This window comes from Drosophila elegans, unplaced genomic scaffold, assembly GCF_018152505.1.
Source record: "Drosophila elegans isolate 14027-0461.03 unplaced genomic scaffold, ASM1815250v1 contig_814, whole genome shotgun sequence".
NCBI lineage: Eukaryota > Metazoa > Arthropoda > Insecta > Diptera > Drosophilidae > Drosophila > Drosophila elegans.
The window spans coordinates 19,441,988-19,464,982 of NW_024546167.1; the positions used below are offsets into that span (position 1 = coordinate 19,441,988).

Sequence of the window (22,995 nt, forward strand, 5' to 3'; positions counted from 1 at the left end):
CAAGCATATAGTAGCTAAAACATGGAATGTCATTCATGGCTGGACTCGTAAAAAGATTCTCCATCGATTTGCATTCAAACCTAAAAGTTTTTTCCCGCCAAAATGATCTAATTTTTATGATAGTTACATCACTTACAAATTCATTTTCGGAGTAAAATGGATTGATCGGGATCGTTTATTTTAGTGTGAGTCCTTTTTTAGGCGATTTATTATTATATTCAACTTTTCGGAGTAATTTTTAGGAAACCCTTTTTAGTTCTTCATAAAAATTCCATGATAAATTTATATAAAAAGTTTTACAAATTCTGGTTACTTAAAAACAACTTTTTGTTAAACAAAAGTCTAAAGTTTTATTGACATTTATAAAGTAGATGGATGGATTGCAAATAATACAAAACTTAACTACAAAACTGAATATGTCATTTGTCGCTACAAATATAATTATACCAATTACACCGGAGAAGGCTCTATAAAATAATTAAATAAGCATTAACAAATATTGTCAAATCAAAGCGATGGAATGGGAAAATAGATTTACGGCCTAGGGGAAGCGCTTTTTCAGTAGACTCTCTAGTTTCCTGATGCCCGTTTGGGAACTCCCATCGGCATTTCTGTCCGCACTGCCCGTGAAGCTGCCCACGCTGAAGATGAAGGCTCTTTTGGGTGTGGAAGTGGAAGCCGTAGTCGCTGAAGATTCCGTGACTCCTGCCGAGGTTTCGCCTTCTTCAATGGTTCCTGAGGTAACAGCAGGCACTTCCGTGGGCTCTTCATCGCCCGTTGTTGCCTCGATCAAACCACTAACTGTCGCCGCCGAAGCCGTGTGCTTGAAAAGATCGATCAACTGCAGCTGATCCACTCGCTTCACAGCCTTCATGTCCAGTATTTTTTGATATTCCGCTATGGTGATGTCGGGCAGCAGTTTCAGGACCTGCTGGGTAAAGTGCGCCGGCGGCTGCACCGGCGTCATCACCACTTTAATGATCATCTCCGCACGCGTCATGTCCTTGACCACAACTTTGGTGTAACTGGTGGGTGCCTTGCGATTCACACTCGATCCCACCGAAGGCAGCTCCAAAAGGGCCGTCTTCAGCGAATGGGTGTCCAAAAGAAGCTGCTCGCAGCCCAGCACATTATTGGATCCATCCGAAAGGGTTAGTTTGCAGCGGTACAGCACATTAATGAACTTTGGTATGAAAGCAGCCACGAAGCGATGGCAGAATTGGGTAAAGTACTTCCGTGAACTGGCCAGAGTGTCTCTAATGGTAGGCACTGTCTGCTTGAAATTCCCGCAGAGGCTGCTTATAAAAGCACTCTGATCGCCCACATTGTTGATGTGCTGCCACTGCACTTTGGACATTGCCTGCAACGAGGCCTCGCAGCCTGCCTCCAAGTCCTGAACCAAAAGCTGAATGCAATTGGATATGATGCTGTGTGGAGAGATAAGAGAATTAAAATTTATATTACATTTTTGGTATGTGTGTTTAAAAGAACCCTGCATGAGTTTAATTACATTTTAACAAATAGATTCTAATAAATCACTTTAGAAATATATTTGATTCCAGTGTCTCAAGTCGCGAATTCTTTAGAACAAGGTCCTACTAAATTGTTTTTAAATTGTTGCTTATCTTAATAAACTAAAAACTCTTTAGTACACAGCTTTTTTCTTTTAATAAAGTTTAAAGTTTGAACTCTATGAAGCACAGGTCGATTATAGAAACTTTTCATGAGCTGATCTGATTTCTTATAAGCTGAGACTCAAAGGAGTCATGAGCCTCACAAAAAGCATAGATATTATATATAGAAGGGCTCATGAAAACAAAAGGAACCATGACATCAATCATGCAGCTGCCTTTATAGACCTTTCTTTAGCATTTCTGTTCAACTCACCGATGAAACACATCCTTCTCCTCGCTCATATCAATCTTGCTGACATAACCCGAAGTCACTTTCTCCTTTAGCTTATCCTCCAGTTGCTGGACGGTTTCCAGACAGTATTCACCGGTGGTCAGGACGCAGCAGATGCGCACCAGGTCATCCCTTGAGAAGCGCTGCGTGTCGCCTTCTTTCAGAAAGTTGTGAAACACTTGGCCAGCGGCAGTTGACAAGTTCTGCATGTCGCGTGTCAGCAAGGAGACACTTTTGCCTATAGAACTGCCCGTGGTGGCGGCCACCAGCTTAGGTGTGCTGCCTTCCAAAACCTTGGAGGCATACTCCCTTAGATACTTCTTGAACACCAAAGCGAGATCGTACATGGGCTGTTCGTTGCTCAACTGATTGCACTGCACCATGCACTTCTTGTAGAAAACGAAAAGATCTCCTGAGCTGGGGTAAACAGTGGTCTTTGCCTCCGCAAACTTGTAAGGCTCCCGTGACATCTCCACGAACTTGTCCATCAGCTCTGCCAGATTGCGATCGATGCTGCGTATGTAGATGTCCAAGTGCGACTTGAAACATTGCCCGATTTGATCGTGAAAGACGGTCGGGCCCACAGGAGCATCCGTGGAAGATGGGTGCTCTGTTGTGAGCACTCGCGCCTGCTCAGCGGGGTTTGCGCCCAAAGTGACTCCCGTGAAGCGCTTCGAGAGCAGTTGCTCAAAAGCCTGCGTTTTGTTGATGGCAAACAAAAGGAGTCGCACATCGATCTCGTTGGTGCGCTTGGACATGATCTGTGCCAGCTGCTCGCGCGTCTGCCGGCAAAACTCCACTGTTATCCGTTCGGAAACCTCCCAGTCCAAGGGAAACACTGGACCGTACTTGTCCTCGAAGTCCAGAAGATGCCTCTTAAGCCAGGCATAGCGTTTGTCGATCTTGTCCAGCCAGGCAATGTCCTGGTTCTCGTGAAACAGATGTGTGTACTCCTCCAACTGCTGGGCAATGAACCACTTGAGCAGCTCCTTTTTCACTTTGGGATCCAGCACGGACATCACCTTGCAGGCATCGGCCAGTTGATTGAGTCCCAAACGGTGTTGGTTTTGCGCCGCCGGCTTAGCGGCAAAGGCCTCCTTGAAGTCCTCCGTGATTTGCTGCGCCAGAGTCACTTGTATTTTGTCCACGCTCTGCGAGAGATTCTAAAAAGATAAAAAATTAATTTAGTTAATGAAGTTATAGACTTTTTTTTAACAAAAACTACCACCATTTTAAACGATTAATATAAAATAATAATTTAGTTGAATTTGCTTCTTATATAAGTTGATAATTTTTTACATTTATATATATTTTTTTATTAAATATAATTATAAAATAATTTAAAACTTTTGTAATCGACTTTTTTATGTGAACAGTGAGCGTCAAAATTGTTAAACTTTAGTATAAATTGTTCAAAATTATATTTTCCTTGGAGTTTTGATCAAAATCGAATGACTATTAACCATACAATACTATGCCTATTATTCTTGCCGTGTGAAATATACATTTTTGAAGCTTTCCAAATGCAATTTGTTATGTCTGGACTAATCATGTCTTGCCGAGTGGACTGTTATATCCTATAGCTATAGGAACATTAGGGTAAACTTTGATAAACTGAAATCTTTTCGAAAAATTATGCTTATAGCTGTCTTGTTTTGTCTAATATAATGGTTTTAGATCATTTCAGATCCAGGCCTAGAAGGCAAGATAGAGTATTTTAAGTAAAAACTAAAGCTACCTTGATTTCCTCGATGTCGGAGAACTGCTGAAAGTGCTGGTTAACCTCGGTGATGGCCTGCAGGGGATTGAGGATCTCGCCGTAGGACCTGCGCTCTATGAGCTTATTGAGGCTGTCGATGCCACCGACCAGCATGTGCAGGTGATTCAGCGTGGTAATGGCAGCGGTGAGATTCCGCTTGGCGCAATCCAGCTGCTTGATGTCCCGGGTGATCTCCTTGACCATCTCCTCGGTGCGCTCCGCCCGCGTCTTCACGTCGATGATGTGGCTGAACAGGGAGCTGATCACCTTCTGGGCCTCACAAAGTGCCAGCTGGCCATCCTGACCGGTGTTCGTCTGGCCACGGACCACGGATCGGATGTTGTCATCTATGAGCGACACCTCGCACTGCATCTTCTGGATGGTCTCGTCAATCCCGGCCAGCGATTGCTCGTTGGGAAACAACTGGTTGATGTAGTCCACGGTATTAAAGTCTGGCGCATCCATGGGATCATCCGTTTTGAGAACCTTTTATTGGGTGTTTTTGTTTTATGGGTTTGGGTTGCTCCATTTTGCATATGTTCACCAGACTCACCTTGTCGATGACCTGCTTCACCTCCTTGGAGAAGTGGATCTTATTGTTGGCCACCATCCTCTCCTCCGACTCAATGGCTACCGCAGCGTCGCTCATTTTACCTAAATCCCTTTTAATATGTATAAAAACAATTTGTTATTTGTTTTTTTCTTCGTGGAGCAACCAGGGATGGAGAGTGCCAAAACTTTTATCGATAACGGATTGCAACTGGTAAGTATTGAACTGTAAGTCGATAGAACTAGTCATCGGCATTCAAATTGCCTTATGATTATACAAATATAAATTAAAAGCCTAATTGTGTAATTTTAGGCAACTTTCTTTGATATAATATCAATCCGTATATTTCTAAACATTTTAGGACAAAATTAGTTAAATTACTCCTGAAATGAAAATTTTCAGCACTTTGCTTACATATCTATTTATCTCCAAACAGTTCCACAATGATTTTCAATAATCTAGAAGGTTAAATCACTGCGAAAACAGCGAGTTGCTATTGGGACCGGAACTAGAACCCGCCATGGAGGCACTCAGCATGGAGGTGTCCCTTTGGGAGGCTGTAGCAGTTCTCTGATAGCGAGCTATGTGGTCCAGGGAATAGGGCAGGATAGGCCGAACACTGTGGATCTCCAGGAGCGTCAAATTATCCAGTTTTGCATAGGTGCCTTCGCCTTTAATAAAAGCATCTATCGAAGTGCGCAGTTTGGATTCCCTTATGTCAAAGATGTCCTTAATGACAGTGCGCAACTCCTCGCAACGAGGAACATCATCAGGTGCCGTGCTCATGACCAACTGGGCCACCACCATATAATGCTCGCAGGGCATTTTGGTAAAGAATCTATTGGGTAACTAAACTGTTAAATATGTTTTATAAAACAAATCCACCTACAAACATACTTTGAACGTTTCTCCTCCTCCTTGATTTCCTCCAATATATCCATATCCATCCATTCTGGCGGCACAATCCGGCACTTTTGTTGCTTGCGCAGATGCGTGGCCATCCACAGGGGCACAAAGACGGGAAAACCGGCACGAAAAGGACCCACCGATCCGTAGATAAGATGCAGGGGCTCGTTGGAGAAGTTTGGAATAATGCTGATCATGCACTTTTCGCCAATAAATTCAATAATTGAAGGATCCATTTCTGGGCAAAGCAAAACATAAACAAATAAGTGAGTGAACGGTCACACTGGGGACTGGCGATGGCACCTCCATGCTATCGATCTTTGCAGAGATTTTAACAGTCTGGCAGCCCTGCCCTTTTGTCGACCGTTAAAAACGGTTTTATTTTTCTCAAACAATCTGCTTGCATCACAAAGCTTTTTCCTGCGTCAGTTTAATCACGTCAAACGGCTTAATGGCCATAGACCGCAACTATAAATATGAGAACGTAATATGGCGACCTCCACTGGGGTTATCATCTCACTATTCCTAATCGCCGACCGGATCGGTTTGAATTGGATTGAATGCACCGATGCAACTAATGTCCCGCCGGAGCTGACTAATTTGTGCGCCCGATGCGAAACTGTTATTGCAGATTCCGGCTAAGGCACAGCAAGGCAACTATCAAACCACAATAATCACGTAAAACGCCAGCCGTTTGTCGTGATAAGCGCATGAATGCCAAACATGATCAAGCGTTTCAAGTTCAGCCAAGTTTTCCTTTTAATAATATAGAGTATATAAGTTTTGGGCCTGGCCAGGCGTAATCCCTTGCAACACATCACTAAAATGCACTAGATAGTCTGCTCTTATCAGTCTTACTGTATCTTTTCTGGCTAATAAAACTATTCGCGGTCGCGACAAGGTTAGATTTGCATTTGAAGATCAAGGGATCTGCAGATTTCTCTATCAAATAGAGTGACGAAAATAGAAAATTGAAATCTTCTGTCTACATGTCGGTATAGGTTCAGTCTTTTTAAGTCCAGACGAGTAAACAACAGCATCGATTTGTTGACTTATCGCTTTGGGAGACAACATCGATGGGTGGTGGAGGGGTGCACCCAGAGAAAAATCATGGTAAATCCAAATATTTTCACTTTGAATTAAATATTTTCGGTTCTGATTTAGCCCCAAGGAGTGGTGTGTATAAATCAAGGTGTGTTACACATTCATTACTATTTTTAAGTCTGCAAAAATGTAGTTTTAAATTTAAAAAAAATGTAATTTACGATTTTCCTATTGGATAAACCCATTAAATATGTTAATCATGTTTACTGTTTAATTTTACTATGGGGTTTTTCTCTGGGTGTATTGAATGGGGCGGTGATCTGGGATGGGAGGTTGCCGTGAAATCTTGCCGAGCTGATAATACCAGGCGCGGCCAGTTAAATCTAGAAAACTAGCTGGCAAACTGTGTAAACTGTGGAACCGAAAGATCATAAGGAAAACCATGACCTCCAACCCCTTTTTCAAGGACTTGAGTGTATAGTATGTCCATTTGGCCAGGACAGGAGCCACATTCTCCGTTGAAAAATCAGTAATCGTAAGCGTATCAGCGGGTGAAACTGTAAGCTGGACGATTTTCTGATAAGCCGGACGGAGAGACATCGAACGTGGACTGTGGAACCCAAGAGATTTCACAGGCATTCAATTTTAGCAGAAAAGTGCGACTTGAGCGGCTAGTTGGCTTAGTGCTTGTCTATTTTCGGCAGGGTACGGAGCTGCTGGCTCTCAACTCGCAACGCAGCCAGGAAAACCTCTGATTTCCACCTACAAAATTGCATCTGGAGAGAAGCGATAAGAGTCGAGGTTCGAGTCTTCCATCAGCGAATTTGAAATTTGAAATTAGCAATTTGAAATTTGCAATTTCGGCAACGGAAGAACCACACAGTGATAAGACACATCCGCGAGCATTCGCATCGGTTCTGGCCAAAAATTATGTGCTAAATTCGTTTCTACTCACCCCAAAGCGAAGTTTTTTTTATCAAGTCCAAAAGCTACTTCAAGTCCTTAGCTGATTTTTCAAAAAAAATATATCAGAATGCCCGACACGGAGATCATCGTTACCAATGCCGGGGAGCCATCCACCAAGGCGAGTCTCATCGTGGTTTCCAATCGGCTGCCATTTGTGCTGATCCGAAATCCCAAAACCGATGAGCTGGAACGCAGAGCCAGGTGAGTGGGAGGCATATTCAAAAGTGTTCATAAATGTGTATGTTAAAAAACATAATGTTTGCTATTAGGTGTTCAAATAAAAAGTTTTTGATAAAAACTATTACGTTTACGATGAGTTTTATAGCTAAAATTGTGACTTATGTAATCTTTAATATGTTTAATACATCAAAATTGTTTTAAAAAAATACCTGTTTACTATACATTACATAATCAGAAGAATTGAGTCCAGAAAAAAATATTTTCATATTTTACAATAATTAACAGCTAAGAAACCAAAAGTGATCTTTAAACAATTATACAACCCAAATACTTTTATTTTTTAAAAAGTAAAGTAGTTAAAATAAATTGTGATTAAAAAAATCAGTTACAAAAACTAAAAGTTATCTTGTTTTGAAAACGAAAAGCAACTTTAAGAACTAGTATTAGTTTAAAAAAAAAGAGTACTCCCATAATATCAAAAAATGTTTAATATTTAAAAATAAAAAAAAAATGTTCATTTTATATATGAACATGAAATCAGCTGGAAAACCAAAAGTGATCTTGTAACAAAAAAATGTCTATAAATTCTAAAATTAGTTCTTGGAGAATTGTACCTCTCCCACATCTTTAATCAACCTAAATATTAAATCAATCACGAACAAAGGAAATTTTTGATTTGTCATAAGAATCAAATAATACGGCATTATTCGATGATGCTGTCGTAAGTAGGCGGCTTATCAATTGTCCGTATTTGGGAGCCAAGGCAAATTTCCATGTTCTTCGCACTCCCGAAAATCCCCAAGTAACCCAGTTCGATCCTCTAGAGCAATTTGCATAGAAGATAAGCCGCCTGACAGCCAACGCCACCCAATAAATGACCCCCAATTTCAAACCCCCCTTCAACAATTTTAGTTTCAACTATGTGCTATACCTATACACTTAAAGAAAAAACGGCATAGTCTAGTTAAATACGTTTATATTTTTATGTAACTCAATTGTTTTAAGCATAAACTACTTTAAAAAACCTTCAAACATACTAATTTATTTATTTTAATAACTTATATTTTAAATTAATATTTTTCTTTAAGAAAAATTAAATTTTTCTATATTCAAAATATAGTTATATTTTGGGTGTTACACTCCAGTTTACAGACAACATAATATATCAGTACCATAAACATTTACTTTAAAGTGTAAATATTAGAATTGAGCATGTTTTTTCTCTCGGTGTAGCACGGTTCATGTTGATCTCCGCTGGGTTTTCAAATCTTATCAGTGCAAAACACACACAGAGTGAGAAGCGGAGTCTGGGCTTTGATTTAGAAAACAAATTCAATAATACTCGTAATGATGGCGGTTTTTAGTCTTATCAGCGAGGTTCGTTACGCGTTTTTGACCCTTTGCGATGTGTCTGGTAAAAGGGTCAATTCCAGTCCCAAAGGCGTTATACTAAGGCCGTTGTCCAGTGGTGGCGAAACCAGTGAACCTGACACTGAAACCCCGAGTCACGTGAATGCGATGGCCTCGTTTTGTGTCCGACCTATGCCAGGAATGGCTTTTCCTAGGGCCTCTTTGGCTCCGGAAGATTCTCTCTGAGGTGTCCAGATGGACCACTGACCAGAGCCCCATCATCCCGAGCTTGTTTACAATCTCCGCCTTAATGGGGCTCAATCTTATCAGTGCCCGGGTGTCATGCACTCTGCACAAAATGGGCTGGGTCCTCACCAACACCAACACTCACACGATCGTAGATTCCGTCCGGTCCAGTGCCTCTGGTACACCTGATTACGTCTTTCATCCGTCGGAGAAGAAGACCAGCACGTTTACATCACACTGTTTACGTATTCCATTGAATAGCGGGGTATATATCGATTTCAACTTGGTTGTAGGACCAAAGAATATCTTTTAAAGCATTCTTCTTTAGTAAAAATTAACAAAGTTTATTAAATATATTTTAAAGAAAAATATTTTAGAGTACTAGCACTTTTATATTTTTAGAAAAGTCTATATTAAGTAACATATATAAACTTAACTGAAAAATAAATTTTTAACCACTCACAGCATATATTTAATAATGCATAAAAAATTTGTTTTTTTTAATTTTATAGGGATTAACATCATAAAACAAAAAGATTCTATAATAGCTCACATAAATGATTGATTGTAAATTTATATAATAACACTTTAAAATGCGACTTAGTAGCTTAACTGGTTAAATTTTGAGTTCTTGAAAAAAACAGATATCTTAAATTACATAATATCTTTTTAAGAACTAATCTTAAGAAAATTATTATTTGAGAAAAGACAAAAAAAAGGCTTAAATTGTTACTTTCCTAAAATATCCTTCTTAGTTCATAGATATACATAGTAACTTACTCTGTTTTTCAGTGCTGGTGGCCTGGTGACGGCTGTGTGCCCGGTGGTTATTAAGGGCAGTGGCCTCTGGGTGGGCTGGTCGGGAATCCATTTGAAGGATCCCAACGAGGCGATTCCCGAGTCGAATCCCAATGATCAGACGCCCACGGCTGGGCTCAAGTCGGACCAGGTGGTGTCTGTGAACATCGACTCCAAGATTTTCGACAGCTACTACAATGGATGCTGCAACAAGATCTTCTGGCCCCTGTTCCACTCGATGCCGGGACGAGCCAACTTTGGAGGTGAGCACTGGCACGACTATGTGACCGTGAACAAGCACTTTGCGGTGCGGACCATCGAGGCACTGGAGAAGTGTCTGGCCAAGAACGAGGGCAGCGAGAAGAGTCCTCCGATTGTGTGGATCCACGACTACCATCTCATGCTGGCCGCCAACTGGGTGAGGGAGCACGCCGAGGAGAAGAACCTGCCATGTCGACTGGCCTTCTTCCTGCACATCCCCTTCCCGCCGTGGGACATCTTCCGTCTGCTGCCCTGGTCCGATGAAATCCTGCAGGTGAGTAGAGCTTCTATAAGGGGGGAATCAAAAGAGAACCGTTGAGGTCACCAAATTAAAAATAATATTGCAGAAAAAGGCTATACATCACTTAATATGCCAGGAAATAAATAACTCGCTTTCCCTTCTAATTTTAGGAAAATTTGGGCATTTATAAGGGGGGAAACAGGAGAAAAAGATCAGAAAGATTGAGGTCACCAAATAAAGAACAGTCATGAGCAACTCCTTTTCCATCTTGTTTTTGGGTCATGTTGGGCTTTAAGAAAGGAGAAAGAAAGATAAGAACAATTGAGGTCACCAAAGGGGCTTTGAAAGATGTCTAAGAGTATGCAGTGAAATTTTGTTGCATACTTTCAGACACCTTGATAAGTCAATGCAAAACTTGATGATTTTTGTAGCCCCTTTTTGTAGCTTCACCTTAGTTCCTAGAAGATCATATATAACTCACTTACCCTCCCGTTTTGCAGGGCATGTTGGGCTGCGATCTGGTGGGCTTCCACATCCAGGACTACTGCCTGAACTTCGTGGACTGCTGCCAGCGGAATCTGGGCTGCCGCGTGGACAGGAACAACCTGCTGGTGGAGCACGGCGGTCGCACAGTGCGCGTTCGTCCGCTGCCCATCGGCATTCCCTACGAGCGCTTCGTCAACCTGGCCACCACGGCGCCCAAGGTGCTGAAGACCTCCAAGATGCAGATCATCCTGGGCGTGGACCGACTGGACTACACCAAGGGCCTGGTCCATCGCCTGATGGCCTTCGAGGCCCTGCTGCTGAAGTATCCGCAGCACAAGGAGAAGGTCAGCCTGCTGCAGATCTCGGTGCCCTCGCGTACGGACGTCAAGGAGTATCGGGAGCTGAAGGAGGAGGTGGACCAGCTGGTGGGCCGCATCAATGGTCGATTCACCACCGCCAACTGGGCGCCCATTCGCTACATCTACGACTATGTCAGCCAGGATGAGCTGGCCGCCTTGTACCGGGATGCGGCCGTGTGTCTGGTGACGCCCCTTCGGGATGGCATGAACCTGGTGGCCAAGGAGTTCGTGGCCTGCCAGATCAACGAGGTGCCCGGCGTCCTGGTCATCTCCCCCTTCGCCGGAGCCGGCGAGATGATGCACGAGGCGCTGCTCTGCAATCCGTACGAGGTGAACGAGGCCGCGGAGGTGATCCACCGGGCGTTGACCATGCCCGAGGACGAGCGAGTGCTGCGGATGGCACGTCTGCGCCGGCGGGAGGCCGAGTGCGATGTCAGCCACTGGATGCGCTGCTTCCTGAAGGCGGTGGGAGCTTTGGAGATGGACGATGTGGGCACCACCATCATGCAACCGGTCTCCGTGGACGACTTCGATGACTACTTACTGAAGTGAGTATTTGATATAACCTTAGCTAAATGTTTATTCGGCCAATATTTATCAGCACACCAAAAACGGTCCAAATCGCATCATTATTTTAAAAGTTATTAGAAAGTTCTTAGAGAGTTCTTATATTTGAGAGAGCGGAAGAGAGCAAAACAAATCTCTCTGTAGTTGTGGTGTTGGCCCCGAAGATGGCGCCACGTAAGCCTCGACTGATTTCTGGGGGCATAACTATTTTGAAATTTTTAAACTGAGTAAAGGGGTTTAAATAATATTTATTTTTTATATTTTTAAATGATAAAGTAAACCTTAAAATTCATTTACCTGAACCTGAGTAAGCAATCCACAAAGCTGAATGAGGGGTATCTAAAAGCCGTCCTTCTTGTTTGTTTTTAAATTATAAATTAATCCTTTAAATTCCTTTCCCAGATACATCGGCTATAACCACAAGTTGGCCCTGCTGCTGGACTACGACGGCACCCTGGCGCCCATTGCCCCTCATCCGGATCTGGCCACGCTCTCGCCGGAGATCAAGAATGTGCTCTACAAGCTGTCCAACCATTCCGACGTCTATGTGGCCGTCATCTCCGGTCGCAATGTGGACAATGTTAAGAAGATGGTCGGCATCGAGGGCATCACCTATGCTGGCAATCACGGCCTGGAGATTCTCCATCCGGACGGCAGCAAGTTCGTGCATCCCATGCCCATTGAGTACGAAAAGAAGGTCAGCGATCTGCTGAAGGCTCTCCAGGATTCCGTGTGCCGCGATGGCGCCTGGGTGGAGAACAAGGGGGCACTGCTGACGTTCCACTACCGCGAGACGCCCAATCATCTGAGAGGTGCCATGGTGGACAAGGCGCGCTCCTTGATCGAGAAGTACGGTTTCAAGGCCACCGAGGCGCATTGCGCTTTGGAGGCACGTCCGCCTGTCCAGTGGAACAAGGGTCGCGCCTCCATCTACATCCTGCGCACATCCTTCGGCGTGGACTGGAACGAACGCATCAAGATTATCTATGTGGGCGATGATCTGACAGACGAGGATGCCATGGTGGTAAGTTGTTGATCAGGGATTCCATTCTTCTAGCTTGGATTTTCTCAAATGGTTTCTGTTCCTCTGCCAACCAGGCTCTCAAGGGAATGGCGCGAACTTTCCGGGTGACCTCCTCGGACATTGTGAAGACCGCTGCGGATCACCGACTGCCCTCCACCGACTCCGTGTACACGCTGCTGAAATGGGTGGAACGGCACTTCATGGGACGCAAGGCGCGCGCCAATTCGCTGACCTACAGGCCCACCAAAGGCGATGGCGTCCAGATGCAGATGTCCCTTGAGGTCTCCTCCTCGGCCAACAATCTGGAGGTGTGATCGCGTATATCGGCAACCTCGTAACTCAGATAACTTGTAAGATTTTTAAGAATAAACAAAACGGAATTGTAGCTTAAAGAAAAATGTACAATTGATTTCGCTTAAATTTTTTTTGGTTACGCTATGGAACGTGCACTGTTTTCTTTCTCTTTACAAACTAATCACACTTAGTGGTTTTAATTGTGGGACAAGACCAGCCACGAGATGATGAAGAAGAACAGAAAGATGGGGTAGACGGCCAAGGGTTTGCGATGTGGCGGCTGACTCTGGCCCAGAAAAACAAAGGAGGCTGCAAGACAAGAATGTCATTAATTGGCTATTCCAACCATTTCGTGCTTTTTACCCATGGTGCATTCTGCAATAGATTATTCTTACCGTAGGTGGCCCAGGCAAAGCCCATGGTGGTGGTCACGAAGCGCAGAAAGAAGAGCAGACTCGTCTGAGTGGACAGCAGGATTACCCGGCACACAATCAGGGAAATGGCCACTGGTGTGAGGCAATAGCCAAGCACGCAGACGGATTGGAAGAATGAGCTGGGGGGTGGATGGAAAACACATATCGTATTAGTTACTAAACCAATTTGGAGAGTGGTTCTACTGACATATTGCCGCCGAGCAGCTTGGAATTGAGTGTGACTATGGCCGCTCCTATCCAGACGATGACGAAGACCTGGGCGAACTCGGGCCCATTGTCGGACATGCTGTCGGAGGAGCCCTGCAGAATGGTGGCCATGAAGGTGCACAGCACCAGCGGACCCCAAAGGTCCCCTAAAAAAGAAAACACAAACACACAATTAGCAAACTGCCTACGAATGCAGATCAGTAGACAAATGATGACGTACAATCCCGCAGCAGACTGGACTTCTCCTTGGGATACAGCACATGGTAGAACTTGATGCCCACGGCACGGATGTCCCGCAAAACAGTCTCCCGGATGGGTTCGTCCAAGGTGTTGTAATCCGGCACTCCACTTGCATTCGTTGCAGTTGTGGTCCTTTTGCCCGGAATGGACATGTCGCCCTCTAAAGACGGCGACGTGTTCACGTCCTCAAACATCTAGAGTGCCACGAAGTAAACCCAATATTACAAATTATAGGTTTTTAACAATGCTTACTCACATCTAGTTTGGAATCCATGGCTTTTTATCTCGTAAATAATACGTTTACATTACATACGTATTTATCGATAAGTTCGCCAGCTAATGCAAAGTGTGACCGTTCCCTGTTTGCCACTTATACCAAGTAACCGATATCTGCTTTTGCCGCCAGACTTACGGTGAGATTGGTGAGAATTGTCGATTGAAAATGTATACTTAACTTTAAAATAGGTAAAATCGTTTTTATTGAAAGTCTAATATATTAATAATTTAATATCAAAAAGTTTTGATTTCTAGGATTATGCGCTGAAATAAAAAGCTTTGGCAACACTTTCGTACATATCTAATTTCCCAGAACTTACAAATAAAAAAAAGGGATTCACCCAAAAAAAATTCCAGAAGAAAGCGTAATTATGGATTATCAAAGGTCCTCACCTAAAAATTTGATGCCAATGCTCCAAAATTCCTTGGATCTTGATAATGCCTTCGACGCGGAACAATTTGAATGGTTATTGCAATGGAGCAAGCTTTTTTGCCGGGAAACCGACATGGATCATACGGATCTGCAAATGCAAGTACTATCCGTCGATTCCCAGAAGCAAAAGCTTACCCACGAGCTGGATCAACTAAGGGAACAGCTCAGGGATGGAAATCAGGGTAACCAGGAACTCCAGAAGGCCCTTGAAAAGGTTACCTATGACTTTCAGTTCGCCAATTCGCAGAAGGAACAACTAACGATTGAGCGGGATAGCATGATATTGCAGTTGGAAGAGAAGGATATTCAGTTGAAAGGAATCGAGGCCAAGCTGAAGGAGCAGATCCGCTCGATGCAGGTCATCATTTCGGAGTCCCAGCAGCAAATCTCCCAAAAGGAACAAATGCGCCTCGAGTTGCTGAAGAATCTCGAAGCTCAGGAGCAAATGCATCTGCAGCAAATGGAGGCACAGAAGCAGAGTCTGGAGGAGAACAACCTGGACAGCATCACTTGCTCCATCTGCCTGGTGGCCTGGGATGCAAGTGGTGGCCATCGGGTCGTCTCTCTGAGATGTGGACATCTCTTCGGGGATTCTTGCATTCGAGCTTACCTAATGAGAAGTACTGACTGCCCGATTTGCAGACAGACGGCATATGCCCAGGATCTTCGCTATATCTTCGGTCGTCATATCATGCCGAACCCAACGCAGTGTTCCCAATACTAACAAATATTTTATTGTTATTACCTTTAACTATGAGTTCTTATTTTTTTTTTCTTTTTTGAACTACATATGTACGCCACTCAAGAAAAATGCATACAACACAGAAATTTAAACAATGCTTTGTTTACATATCGAATTCTTGGAATATTGTTTTCATCTCACATAATGCCTTGTCATCTATTTTTTTTAATCCAAAGCCATGAATAAGTTTATATGTAACTTCCTACTTTTTAATTACTTTGTAATTCTTGAATTTTGGCGCCAGCCAAAACAGGAATATTTCGGCTGGCTTGTTGATTGGTTTATGCATCAACAAAGAACCAAAACCAAACCAAATCATAAAAAATAGTTTTATCTGAAACCAAATAAAATTATGCGAAAAATAAGTCCTTTGTTGTTTACGAATATATTTTTGTTTTATTAAATGCTAAAGAAAGTTAAAGCAATAACATAATATTCCCAATTTTTAATTTTGTAATATATCTATTTTAGTCGCAGCAACAACATAAATGTTAAGACTTCCTTTTTATCTTTGTGCATCAAATATTTTTTAATTATAAATGCTGTTTATAAAAGGGGATTATCTGAGTGTTCAAACGACAGAGTTCGCAAGAAGTTATTGTAAAAATAGAAATATTTATATTTAAAATATGTAGTTTAACAGACAACCGAAAGATTTAAAAATAAACAAATACTAAACATAGCTAGAATAGATAGATGTGTCTTGGAGCCAGCTAAAATGGGCATCTCTATTCTAGTGTGACCGCACTGCGCACAGAACTGTTGCAAACACTTTATCGGCGAAACCAAAACTAAACAGAAGCAAAGTTTAGTAAACTATGCTGTAGGCGGACGTAAATTCTTGAGCTGCAGCCGCGCAGGAGCAAGTCGAGAGGAAAATGACCGCGGAAAGTGCGGAAAAGCGGACGAGTCCGGAGCACGAGCAGCGGGGATTGACCACCAAAGTGGCGCTGCGGCGTCTGCATGAGGAGATTGAAAGGGTGCTCCACGAACACGAGCGGCAATACGGCACGGAAAGGTAAATTATATCTATATCTATAGATATGTACTGATAATAGGCAAATGTACATATACACACAGCTCCTATCGAAAGTTGCGGGCGGCATTTGTGAAGCGTTACGACAGCCCACTGGGATGGCTTTCCATTGGAGCCAGTTTGCTGGCCAGCGGAGCACTCCTCATCACGGGCATGTTGTGGCCGGCTCTGTGCCTCCTGGCCATCCTGTCCCTCGATCTTTTCGTCGTGGTGCGGGAGAACAACCTGCGGCGCACGGAGATCTACCGGAAAACCCGACATGCCATGGCGGAACTGCAACTGGCGGAGCAGCATTTCAGCGATGATTGGCAGCCAGCTAATTATCCGCACCTGAGCAACCCCATGTCGCCCTGCGTTTCGCTGCAGTGGACCTATCGTGATGGCAAGATTGTCAATCTGCCCTGGGCTTTGCTTGTGCGCGGAGATCATATTGTTCTACGGCCGGGTCACATTTCACCAGGTGCCTGTCACGAACTGGAAACGAACAAGTTCTTTGCGGCCAACGAAATCTATGGTGCAGCGCCGCATGGCGATCCTCCCGTGAAGCCAGTGGCCCGGCCGCCACTGCCCGATCTTGTGTGCTGCCTGGAGGGCACACCCTACCTGGACAACCTCACGGTTTGCTTGAAGCAATCCCTAAAGCGACCGCCCACCATCTACAATCAGCAGCGCTATCTGGTGAGGAGATCTCTCTTGGAAATACCAATTAAAACCCCTTCTTATCTCTACCGTGTTACGTCCACAGCTGGTCACCAAGTACATACAGCAGTGGGGCTTCATCAGTGCCCTGGTTATCACGCTCATCTCGGGCTTACTGCGACTCCATGGCTATGGCCTGCCCACCGACGAGAAGCACAACTGGCGCTTCGTGCTCATCGAATCACCGGCGGCGGCTATTATACCTCTTCTCCCCCTGATCTTTCCGCTCATGTGGATATCCATGAATCTGTGGGGCATTGCGAGGCTGCAGTGCTTTCTGAAAACCCCGCAGGCTTCGCTGGAGAAGAGCACAAGCAAATCGTTCGAGGAGGATCTGGACACGCCTTCATATGACTATCAAAATGTGTCGCTGCTTCGCTCCAATGTCTTCCGCATCTGGATGCAGTTGTGGCGCGGCGATAGTGAACTGTTGCCGCGCTCAGCCAATTTGGTACAGGTGCTGGGCTCCATTTCGGCGCTCTGCTGCGTGGACAAGAAGGGCATCCTGTCGTGGCCCAATCCCACTGCCGAAAAGGTATTCTTTCTGCACAACACCGACGAGGAGGCGCGCGAAGATGGAGCGGGCAGTCAGTCATCGTCGCAGAGCGAAAGCGACGATGTGCCGGATGTGGATGAGGATCACAAGGAGCGGGGCATAGTGGCCGAAGTGCTGGACCTAACGCACGATCAGCACTGCCCGTTCCGTCTGGAGTTCGACGATCACGAGTGGAAGGCGCACATCAAGTCCCTGAAGCCACTGGGTGATACCAAAAACTTCAATTTCGATTAGTAATCGTAATAAGTAAACGTATGGTAAACTATTGCAGGCCTGGCCATTCTGCTAAACACCTGTTCGCCGCTCACCCACGAGCATTATGCACAATTCTGCGGCCATGTCACCGCCGTGGCCATGCTTGACAAAGATCTGGTGCCAGTGACTAATCGGTATGCGTATGCACTCATTGAGTCGAGTAAAAGCTTTTTGCATGGGTACGTAGTTCATTGCCATACTCATCGTTAGTTTCTGTCTAACCAAATCATATATATCAATGGTCAATATTGACCGCAAATCAACTACTTATATAGTCTAATGATTTTCTCCAAAAATGGTATTGCATATACCAATGCATCCAAAGCCAGCCCGATCAAATTAGTCTTTGCTTTGGGTATTTTTGATTTTTGAATCCAATTGGACGATTCTTCTTCCCCCACAAAAACCAAACAAACAAACACAAGCGATTGGTAATGATTTGAAAATTACAAGCGTAAGAACAAAAAGTATTTTTGATTTCCAATAGCTCGCTATTTCCTAATCGTTTTGCTCTATAATTTCCCACATATGTAACTCATTCGAGCCTTAAAACTAACTGCCATGTCGACACACATAAACCTTGTATTTATTATACTACTTTGCCCATTTTCATTTGTTTGTACTCGTATCCCCATCCCCATTGGCATGCTATTTTGAGTAACAAACGTTCAAGAACGCTTAAATATAGTCACCACTGCCCCGTTCCGATTGCCATCCCCATTTCCATTCCCACTGCCCCGTACCGCTGTCCACCACGCTTGCCTGCATGCTCACGCACCGCCACCGCCAACGCCACCGCATCCAGCGGCAGTGGGAACCAGTTCTAATCGGTTTCTCTCCACCACCAGACGCTGCCTGTGCGAGCTGGCCAAACAGATCGGATTCACCGACCATGCCACCGATCGCTTCGCTTTGGAGGGTCAACTGGCCAGCTACCGCCATTTGGTAAGTATCGGATGCTTGGTACTTAGCTGGAAAATACCCGAAAAATATTGGCTACTTCCGCATTATACAGCTGCGGTCAAAGTAATACTCGCCTTTTAGGTTATAGGAAAATAGTTTTTTTTTTTTTAAGAGTATTATCTATATGGGAAAAATATAAAAAGCCGCATTTGAAATAAGAAACAAAAAAAATAAAATGAAATATTAACAAAAAAGATTGTTTGAAAACATTTTTAAATATTTATTTTGTTTTAATCTTTTATATTCCTATCCAAAGTCCAGTTGAACAATGATTTTTAGTGTCTTTCTTAACATTTCCTAATGTTATAGGAAATATATTCAGACTGTTAGAAATTATTTGGAATGTGATATTTGTTTATAAATTACCAAACATTTAATTTAAAACGTTAGTCTTCAATGATTATTCTTCATTCAAAATTGGTAGTAAAGAATCTGATAAGCTATTGCTATAAATCCATTGTAAAGCTTTTGGATCAGTTGTTACCATCAGAAAAAATAAAACAAAATAGTAGTTTACAAGAAAATAAAACTAAACTCTTAAAAACTGGATTAAAAATCGTAATAATAATTAAAATCTCCTTTTTTTTTCCCAGCAACCAGATGTGGTGCGCAGGGACATTCGCTTCGCCCGGCAGCTGCAGCTGTCCACCAAGGTGAAGGTTCCGTTTCCGCACTCCCTGTCCGTGGTGATGCGCGAGAATCCTGGAGGCTACCTATCCCTCTTCACCCAGGGAACGGCTGATATTATTCTGGACTGCTGCGACGACTTTTGGGATGGCATCGACCTGCGCCCGCTGTCCGCACAGGATCGAAAGAGGGCACTGGACTTTTACCAGCGCAGTGCGTTGACCTCCTACTGCACGGCCTTTGCCTATCGCCCCCTGCGGCACGGAATCCACGGGGCACTGAGTGGCCCCCAGCGGAGCGGAGGTGAGTGTCTGTATCTGGAGTTGCCGCCGGAGTCGAAGCTGCGCATGCAGCATGTGGACAAGACGCACTGCGACTTCCAGGGCGGCCATCATGTGAAGCTGAGCCACAGCATCAGCACGGACTCGCTGCTCTTCTCGGAGAGCAAGGACGAGGAGTGCAACGATGTGGAGGGCTGCTTCGAGATGCAGTGCCATCAGGTGTTCATCGGCATGGTCACGATGCAGTATCAGGCGCAGAACGACATTGTTCGCCTGGTCGAGCATCTGGAGCGGGCCTGCATTCGCTTTGTGCACTTCAGCAAGGAGAACGAACTGCGATCGCGGGTCTTCTCCGAAAAGATGGGCCTGGAGTCCGGCTGGAACTGCCACATATCGCTGCTCAGCGAACCGGAGCCGGAGAACGAAAAGGATCGCAGCGTCACGGCCAAGACGGCCAAGGAGTTGCCGCCGGAACATATTGGTAAAGTCCACGTTACAACCCCAACCACTGCCATAGCCACAACAGACCATGAGAACATGAGCCATCATCCCAGTGCCAAAGTCATGAACATATCGCCCCCAGCACCAGCACCAGCATCCGCAACCGAATTCGAAACCATAAACGATGCTAAAACCACTGATATTATAGGTGATGGCCCGGAGAAAAGTTACCTTCTGGGGCCACCCAACAATCTGGAGTCCTCGAAAACCTTGAGTTCGTCAGCTCCTGGTGCCATTTCCAATCCGGATGAGTGCAATCCGCTCAACAGTGAGGCGGCCTCTTCACCGGACAACGAGGGCAGCAAGGAGAGCTCTCCGAAGAGTAAACCACCTGGAGAATCGGAACTGGAGGGGGAAACCGATCCTGGCAAGCACAAACAGCAGCGTCATTCGCTGGACTCGGCCATGGATGAAAACTGCCGCTCGCTGAGCACACTCACCGAGAGCACGGATCAGAGTGCTCCCATCAACTTCGACATGTCCAACCGGGCCAAGTTGCCGCGAGGCATTGAGAACATCAGGCCGCATTTGGAGCAGGTGGACAATGTGCCGCTGCAGGTCTCCCTCTTCACAGACTGTTCGGCGGAGGCCACGCGCCAAATGCTGGACATTATGCAGTCCTACGGCGAGATAGTCGTCTGCCTGGGCAGCTCGGCTAGCAATGCCAATGCGGATATCTTTCTGCAGGCGGATTGCAGTATAGCCGTGGAGCCACTGTATCCGCAGGTTTGCCAGGATGTAGATGCCTACACGGAAGCCAATATACACCACAACAAGCTGCTGTGGCAGCGCCAGTCGAAGGGCAAGGCCAAGGGCCACAACGATGCGGAGGAGCTGCTGGAGTCGGGTCTGCAGGGATGCGCCATGCAGACGCCGGCGCACACCATCTCACCGCTGTATCTCAGTCGGCTACTGAACTCACTGCCCTGCTCCATTGCCGTCTGTCGCGAAGACCCGCTTTCGCTGGTGGCCATAATTGAGCTGTCACGACGCTTCTCGCTGGGATTGTGGAACTGCATCCAGTACTGGGCCTGCTGCGCCGGCTCCATCTCCATCCTAAACGTGCTGTGCGCGTGCCTCTCGCTGCCGCCACTGCTCACCCCGCTGCTGGCCATCTATCTGATGTGCGTCCCAGTGCCGCTGATAGCCATCTCCCTCGCCCACATCGACGTCGATCCCAAAATCATGAACAGGGCCACAAGCAAAAAGCAAACTGACTACGATTCGCGCGCCTTTGCCTTTGTCATGTGGTGCTACGGCTGCAAGTTCATCGCTCTGGTCGTGACCATGGTGAGTTTTCAATGGGGAATTGAGTATATAGTACTTCTATTTAAAATTCGATCCAAAAATAATTGAAAAAGATATGTCTAGTGTTTAGAATGACCGCGTAGAATCAACTGCTAATTTACTTTCTATAGGCGTTTGCAAAACAATTGAATATAATAATTTCAAACTTTAAATGATTTTTCACGAAATGACATTTTTGAATCATTGACCAAAGTGACTTGAAAACTATTGAGCTAATCTTATTTAATAGAGATTTTAATTTAAATAAATAATTTTAATTTAATTTTATTGATTTTTAATGAAAGACTATTTAATAGTTTAAATGTCTAACTTAAACTATTGATAATTTTTGGTTTCGTTTAATTAAGTTTACAACAATTAGGGAAGGGACATAAAACTACACAATTCTTCAGTATTTTTGTAGTTTTTTGCGCTGCCACTAGTGATAGCCTCATAAACAATATTTTAAAAATATTTTAGCTTGTTTCCTACTGGATGTTTTTATCTGAGCCGAGATTAAACCCTGCCACAGAAGCTACAGAAGATACAATTGCATTAGATTTAGAAGCTGACGATGATGATGACGATGAGGACTTCTACCAGTTTCTTTATTTCGCTCGAAGTTGTGCCTTGCTGGGGATCATACTACACTTTGGTGAATATACTTGACATGCTACGGTTAAGGAACTCTTGTTAAACTGATTTGTATGCTTTCAGTTTTCATATCCTTTACATTTGTGCATCGTGATCATGCGCTCTGGCAGCGCAATCCATTTACCAATCGAATTTGGGCCATTACCTGCTTGTTGTTGGTCCTCTTCCATGGAGTAACATGTTTTGTGCAATTGCTTGTGGAGGATTTCGACGAACAGTTGCCCAAATTGTGGGTGGCCATGTTGGTCTTGTTTGGCGGCAGTTTGCTGAGCATGATTGTCAGTGAGCTGGCAAAGTTCCAGGAGAACAAGTGCGTGTTAACTATGATTTCTTCCTGATGATTCAACTATTAATTAAATTCCTTTTTCTCCATTTTAGGGTCAATGCGCGCTATCAGCGTCGTGCGCGTCTTGACTTTGGCACCAAATTGGGCATGAACTCGCCCTTCTGAGAGTCACGGCTAGGACTAAGACCAAACGAAACGAAAAGACGCCAATGTTACACACATGTACTTAGTGCCAAGGCTGTATATAACACCACCACTCAACACACGCTATTTCTTATTTTTTATTACTTTAACGATACGATGCAGACTAACCATTGGGGTATTTCAAAGCCGTTTGTTTGACTTTGTTTGTAGAATCGGCCAAAGTTATTGTACCCACCATTTGTACTTCCACGTGTTTATTTTAATTTTGCGACAACACATTTGTTATTCTTGTTTCTAAAACGGTTTGTTTCGAGTTCCTTGTTTCAATGAGAGATAACTTTGTGTACTAACATTCAAAAGACTTGCAATTAATGTATGAAATATATGTATGTATGGTAAAACTGAAAATCCATCTTTAAACAAGTAAAAGTTGAAGGC

General features: G+C 44.3%; 6 protein-coding genes across 9 annotated transcripts; 3 read left to right on the forward strand and 3 right to left on the reverse strand.

The window, feature by feature from the left end:
* Positions 1-330: 330 nt before the first annotated feature.
* Positions 331-4,397, reverse strand: LOC108134974 (vacuolar protein sorting-associated protein 53 homolog). The gene is made up of 4 exons (XM_017255505.1): positions 4,218-4,397; positions 3,644-4,150; positions 1,888-3,068; positions 331-1,427 (listed from the first exon to the last, which is right to left on the reverse strand). Exons 1-4 carry the CDS (start codon positions 4,311-4,313, stop codon positions 542-544), a joined length of 2,670 nt encoding a protein of 889 aa, XP_017110994.1. The 5' UTR covers positions 4,314-4,397; the 3' UTR covers positions 331-541.
* Positions 4,398-4,517: 120 nt separating this feature from the next.
* Positions 4,518-5,865, reverse strand: LOC108134963 (probable DNA replication complex GINS protein PSF2). Its single transcript, XM_017255489.2, has 2 exons — positions 5,112-5,865; positions 4,518-5,052 (listed from the first exon to the last, which is right to left on the reverse strand). The coding sequence occupies exons 1-2, from the start codon at positions 5,354-5,356 to the stop codon at positions 4,686-4,688; spliced, it is 612 nt and encodes a 203-aa protein (XP_017110978.1). The 5' UTR covers positions 5,357-5,865; the 3' UTR covers positions 4,518-4,685.
* A 971-nt stretch (positions 5,866-6,836) lies between these two features.
* LOC108134966 (alpha,alpha-trehalose-phosphate synthase [UDP-forming]) lies at positions 6,837-13,040 on the forward strand. The gene is made up of 5 exons (XM_017255494.2): positions 6,837-7,331; positions 9,699-10,239; positions 10,707-11,599; positions 12,021-12,642; positions 12,717-13,040. The coding sequence occupies exons 1-5, from the start codon at positions 7,198-7,200 to the stop codon at positions 12,954-12,956; spliced, it is 2,430 nt and encodes an 809-aa protein (XP_017110983.1). The 5' UTR covers positions 6,837-7,197; the 3' UTR covers positions 12,957-13,040.
* An 11-nt stretch (positions 13,041-13,051) lies between these two features.
* On the reverse strand, positions 13,052-14,194 carry LOC108134968 (protein YIPF6). Its single transcript, XM_017255495.2, has 5 exons — positions 14,074-14,194; positions 13,798-14,011; positions 13,558-13,723; positions 13,332-13,489; positions 13,052-13,245 (listed from the first exon to the last, which is right to left on the reverse strand). The coding sequence occupies exons 1-5, from the start codon at positions 14,089-14,091 to the stop codon at positions 13,133-13,135; spliced, it is 669 nt and encodes a 222-aa protein (XP_017110984.1). The 5' UTR covers positions 14,092-14,194; the 3' UTR covers positions 13,052-13,132.
* Positions 14,195-15,383, forward strand: LOC108134962 (E3 ubiquitin-protein ligase RFWD3-like). Of its 2 annotated transcripts, XM_041710290.1 has the most exons (3): positions 14,195-14,282; positions 14,349-14,708; positions 14,774-15,383. In XM_041710290.1, the coding sequence occupies exons 2-3, from the start codon at positions 14,697-14,699 to the stop codon at positions 15,248-15,250; spliced, it is 489 nt and encodes a 162-aa protein (XP_041566224.1). In that variant the 5' UTR covers positions 14,195-14,282; positions 14,349-14,696; the 3' UTR covers positions 15,251-15,383. The 2 variants fall into 2 exon arrangements, with proteins under 2 accessions (XP_041566224.1, XP_017110976.2); XM_017255487.2 differs by having other exon boundaries at positions 14,349-15,383.
* Positions 15,384-16,027: 644 nt separating this feature from the next.
* LOC108134969 (transmembrane protein 94) lies at positions 16,028-22,965 on the forward strand. 3 transcript variants are annotated; one of them, XM_017255499.2, is made up of 10 exons: positions 16,028-16,286; positions 16,349-16,982; positions 17,050-17,764; positions 17,831-17,993; positions 18,663-18,759; positions 19,371-20,166; positions 20,335-21,476; positions 21,954-22,128; positions 22,191-22,437; positions 22,506-22,965. In XM_017255499.2, exons 1-10 carry the CDS (start codon positions 16,147-16,149, stop codon positions 22,576-22,578), a joined length of 4,182 nt encoding a protein of 1,393 aa, XP_017110988.1. In that variant the 5' UTR covers positions 16,028-16,146; the 3' UTR covers positions 22,579-22,965. The 3 variants fall into 3 exon arrangements, with proteins under 3 accessions (XP_017110988.1, XP_017110985.1, XP_017110986.1); XM_017255496.2 differs by having other exon boundaries at positions 19,371-21,476; XM_017255497.2 differs by having other exon boundaries at positions 17,831-17,948; positions 19,371-21,476.
* The last annotated feature ends 30 nt before the right edge of the window (positions 22,966-22,995 follow it).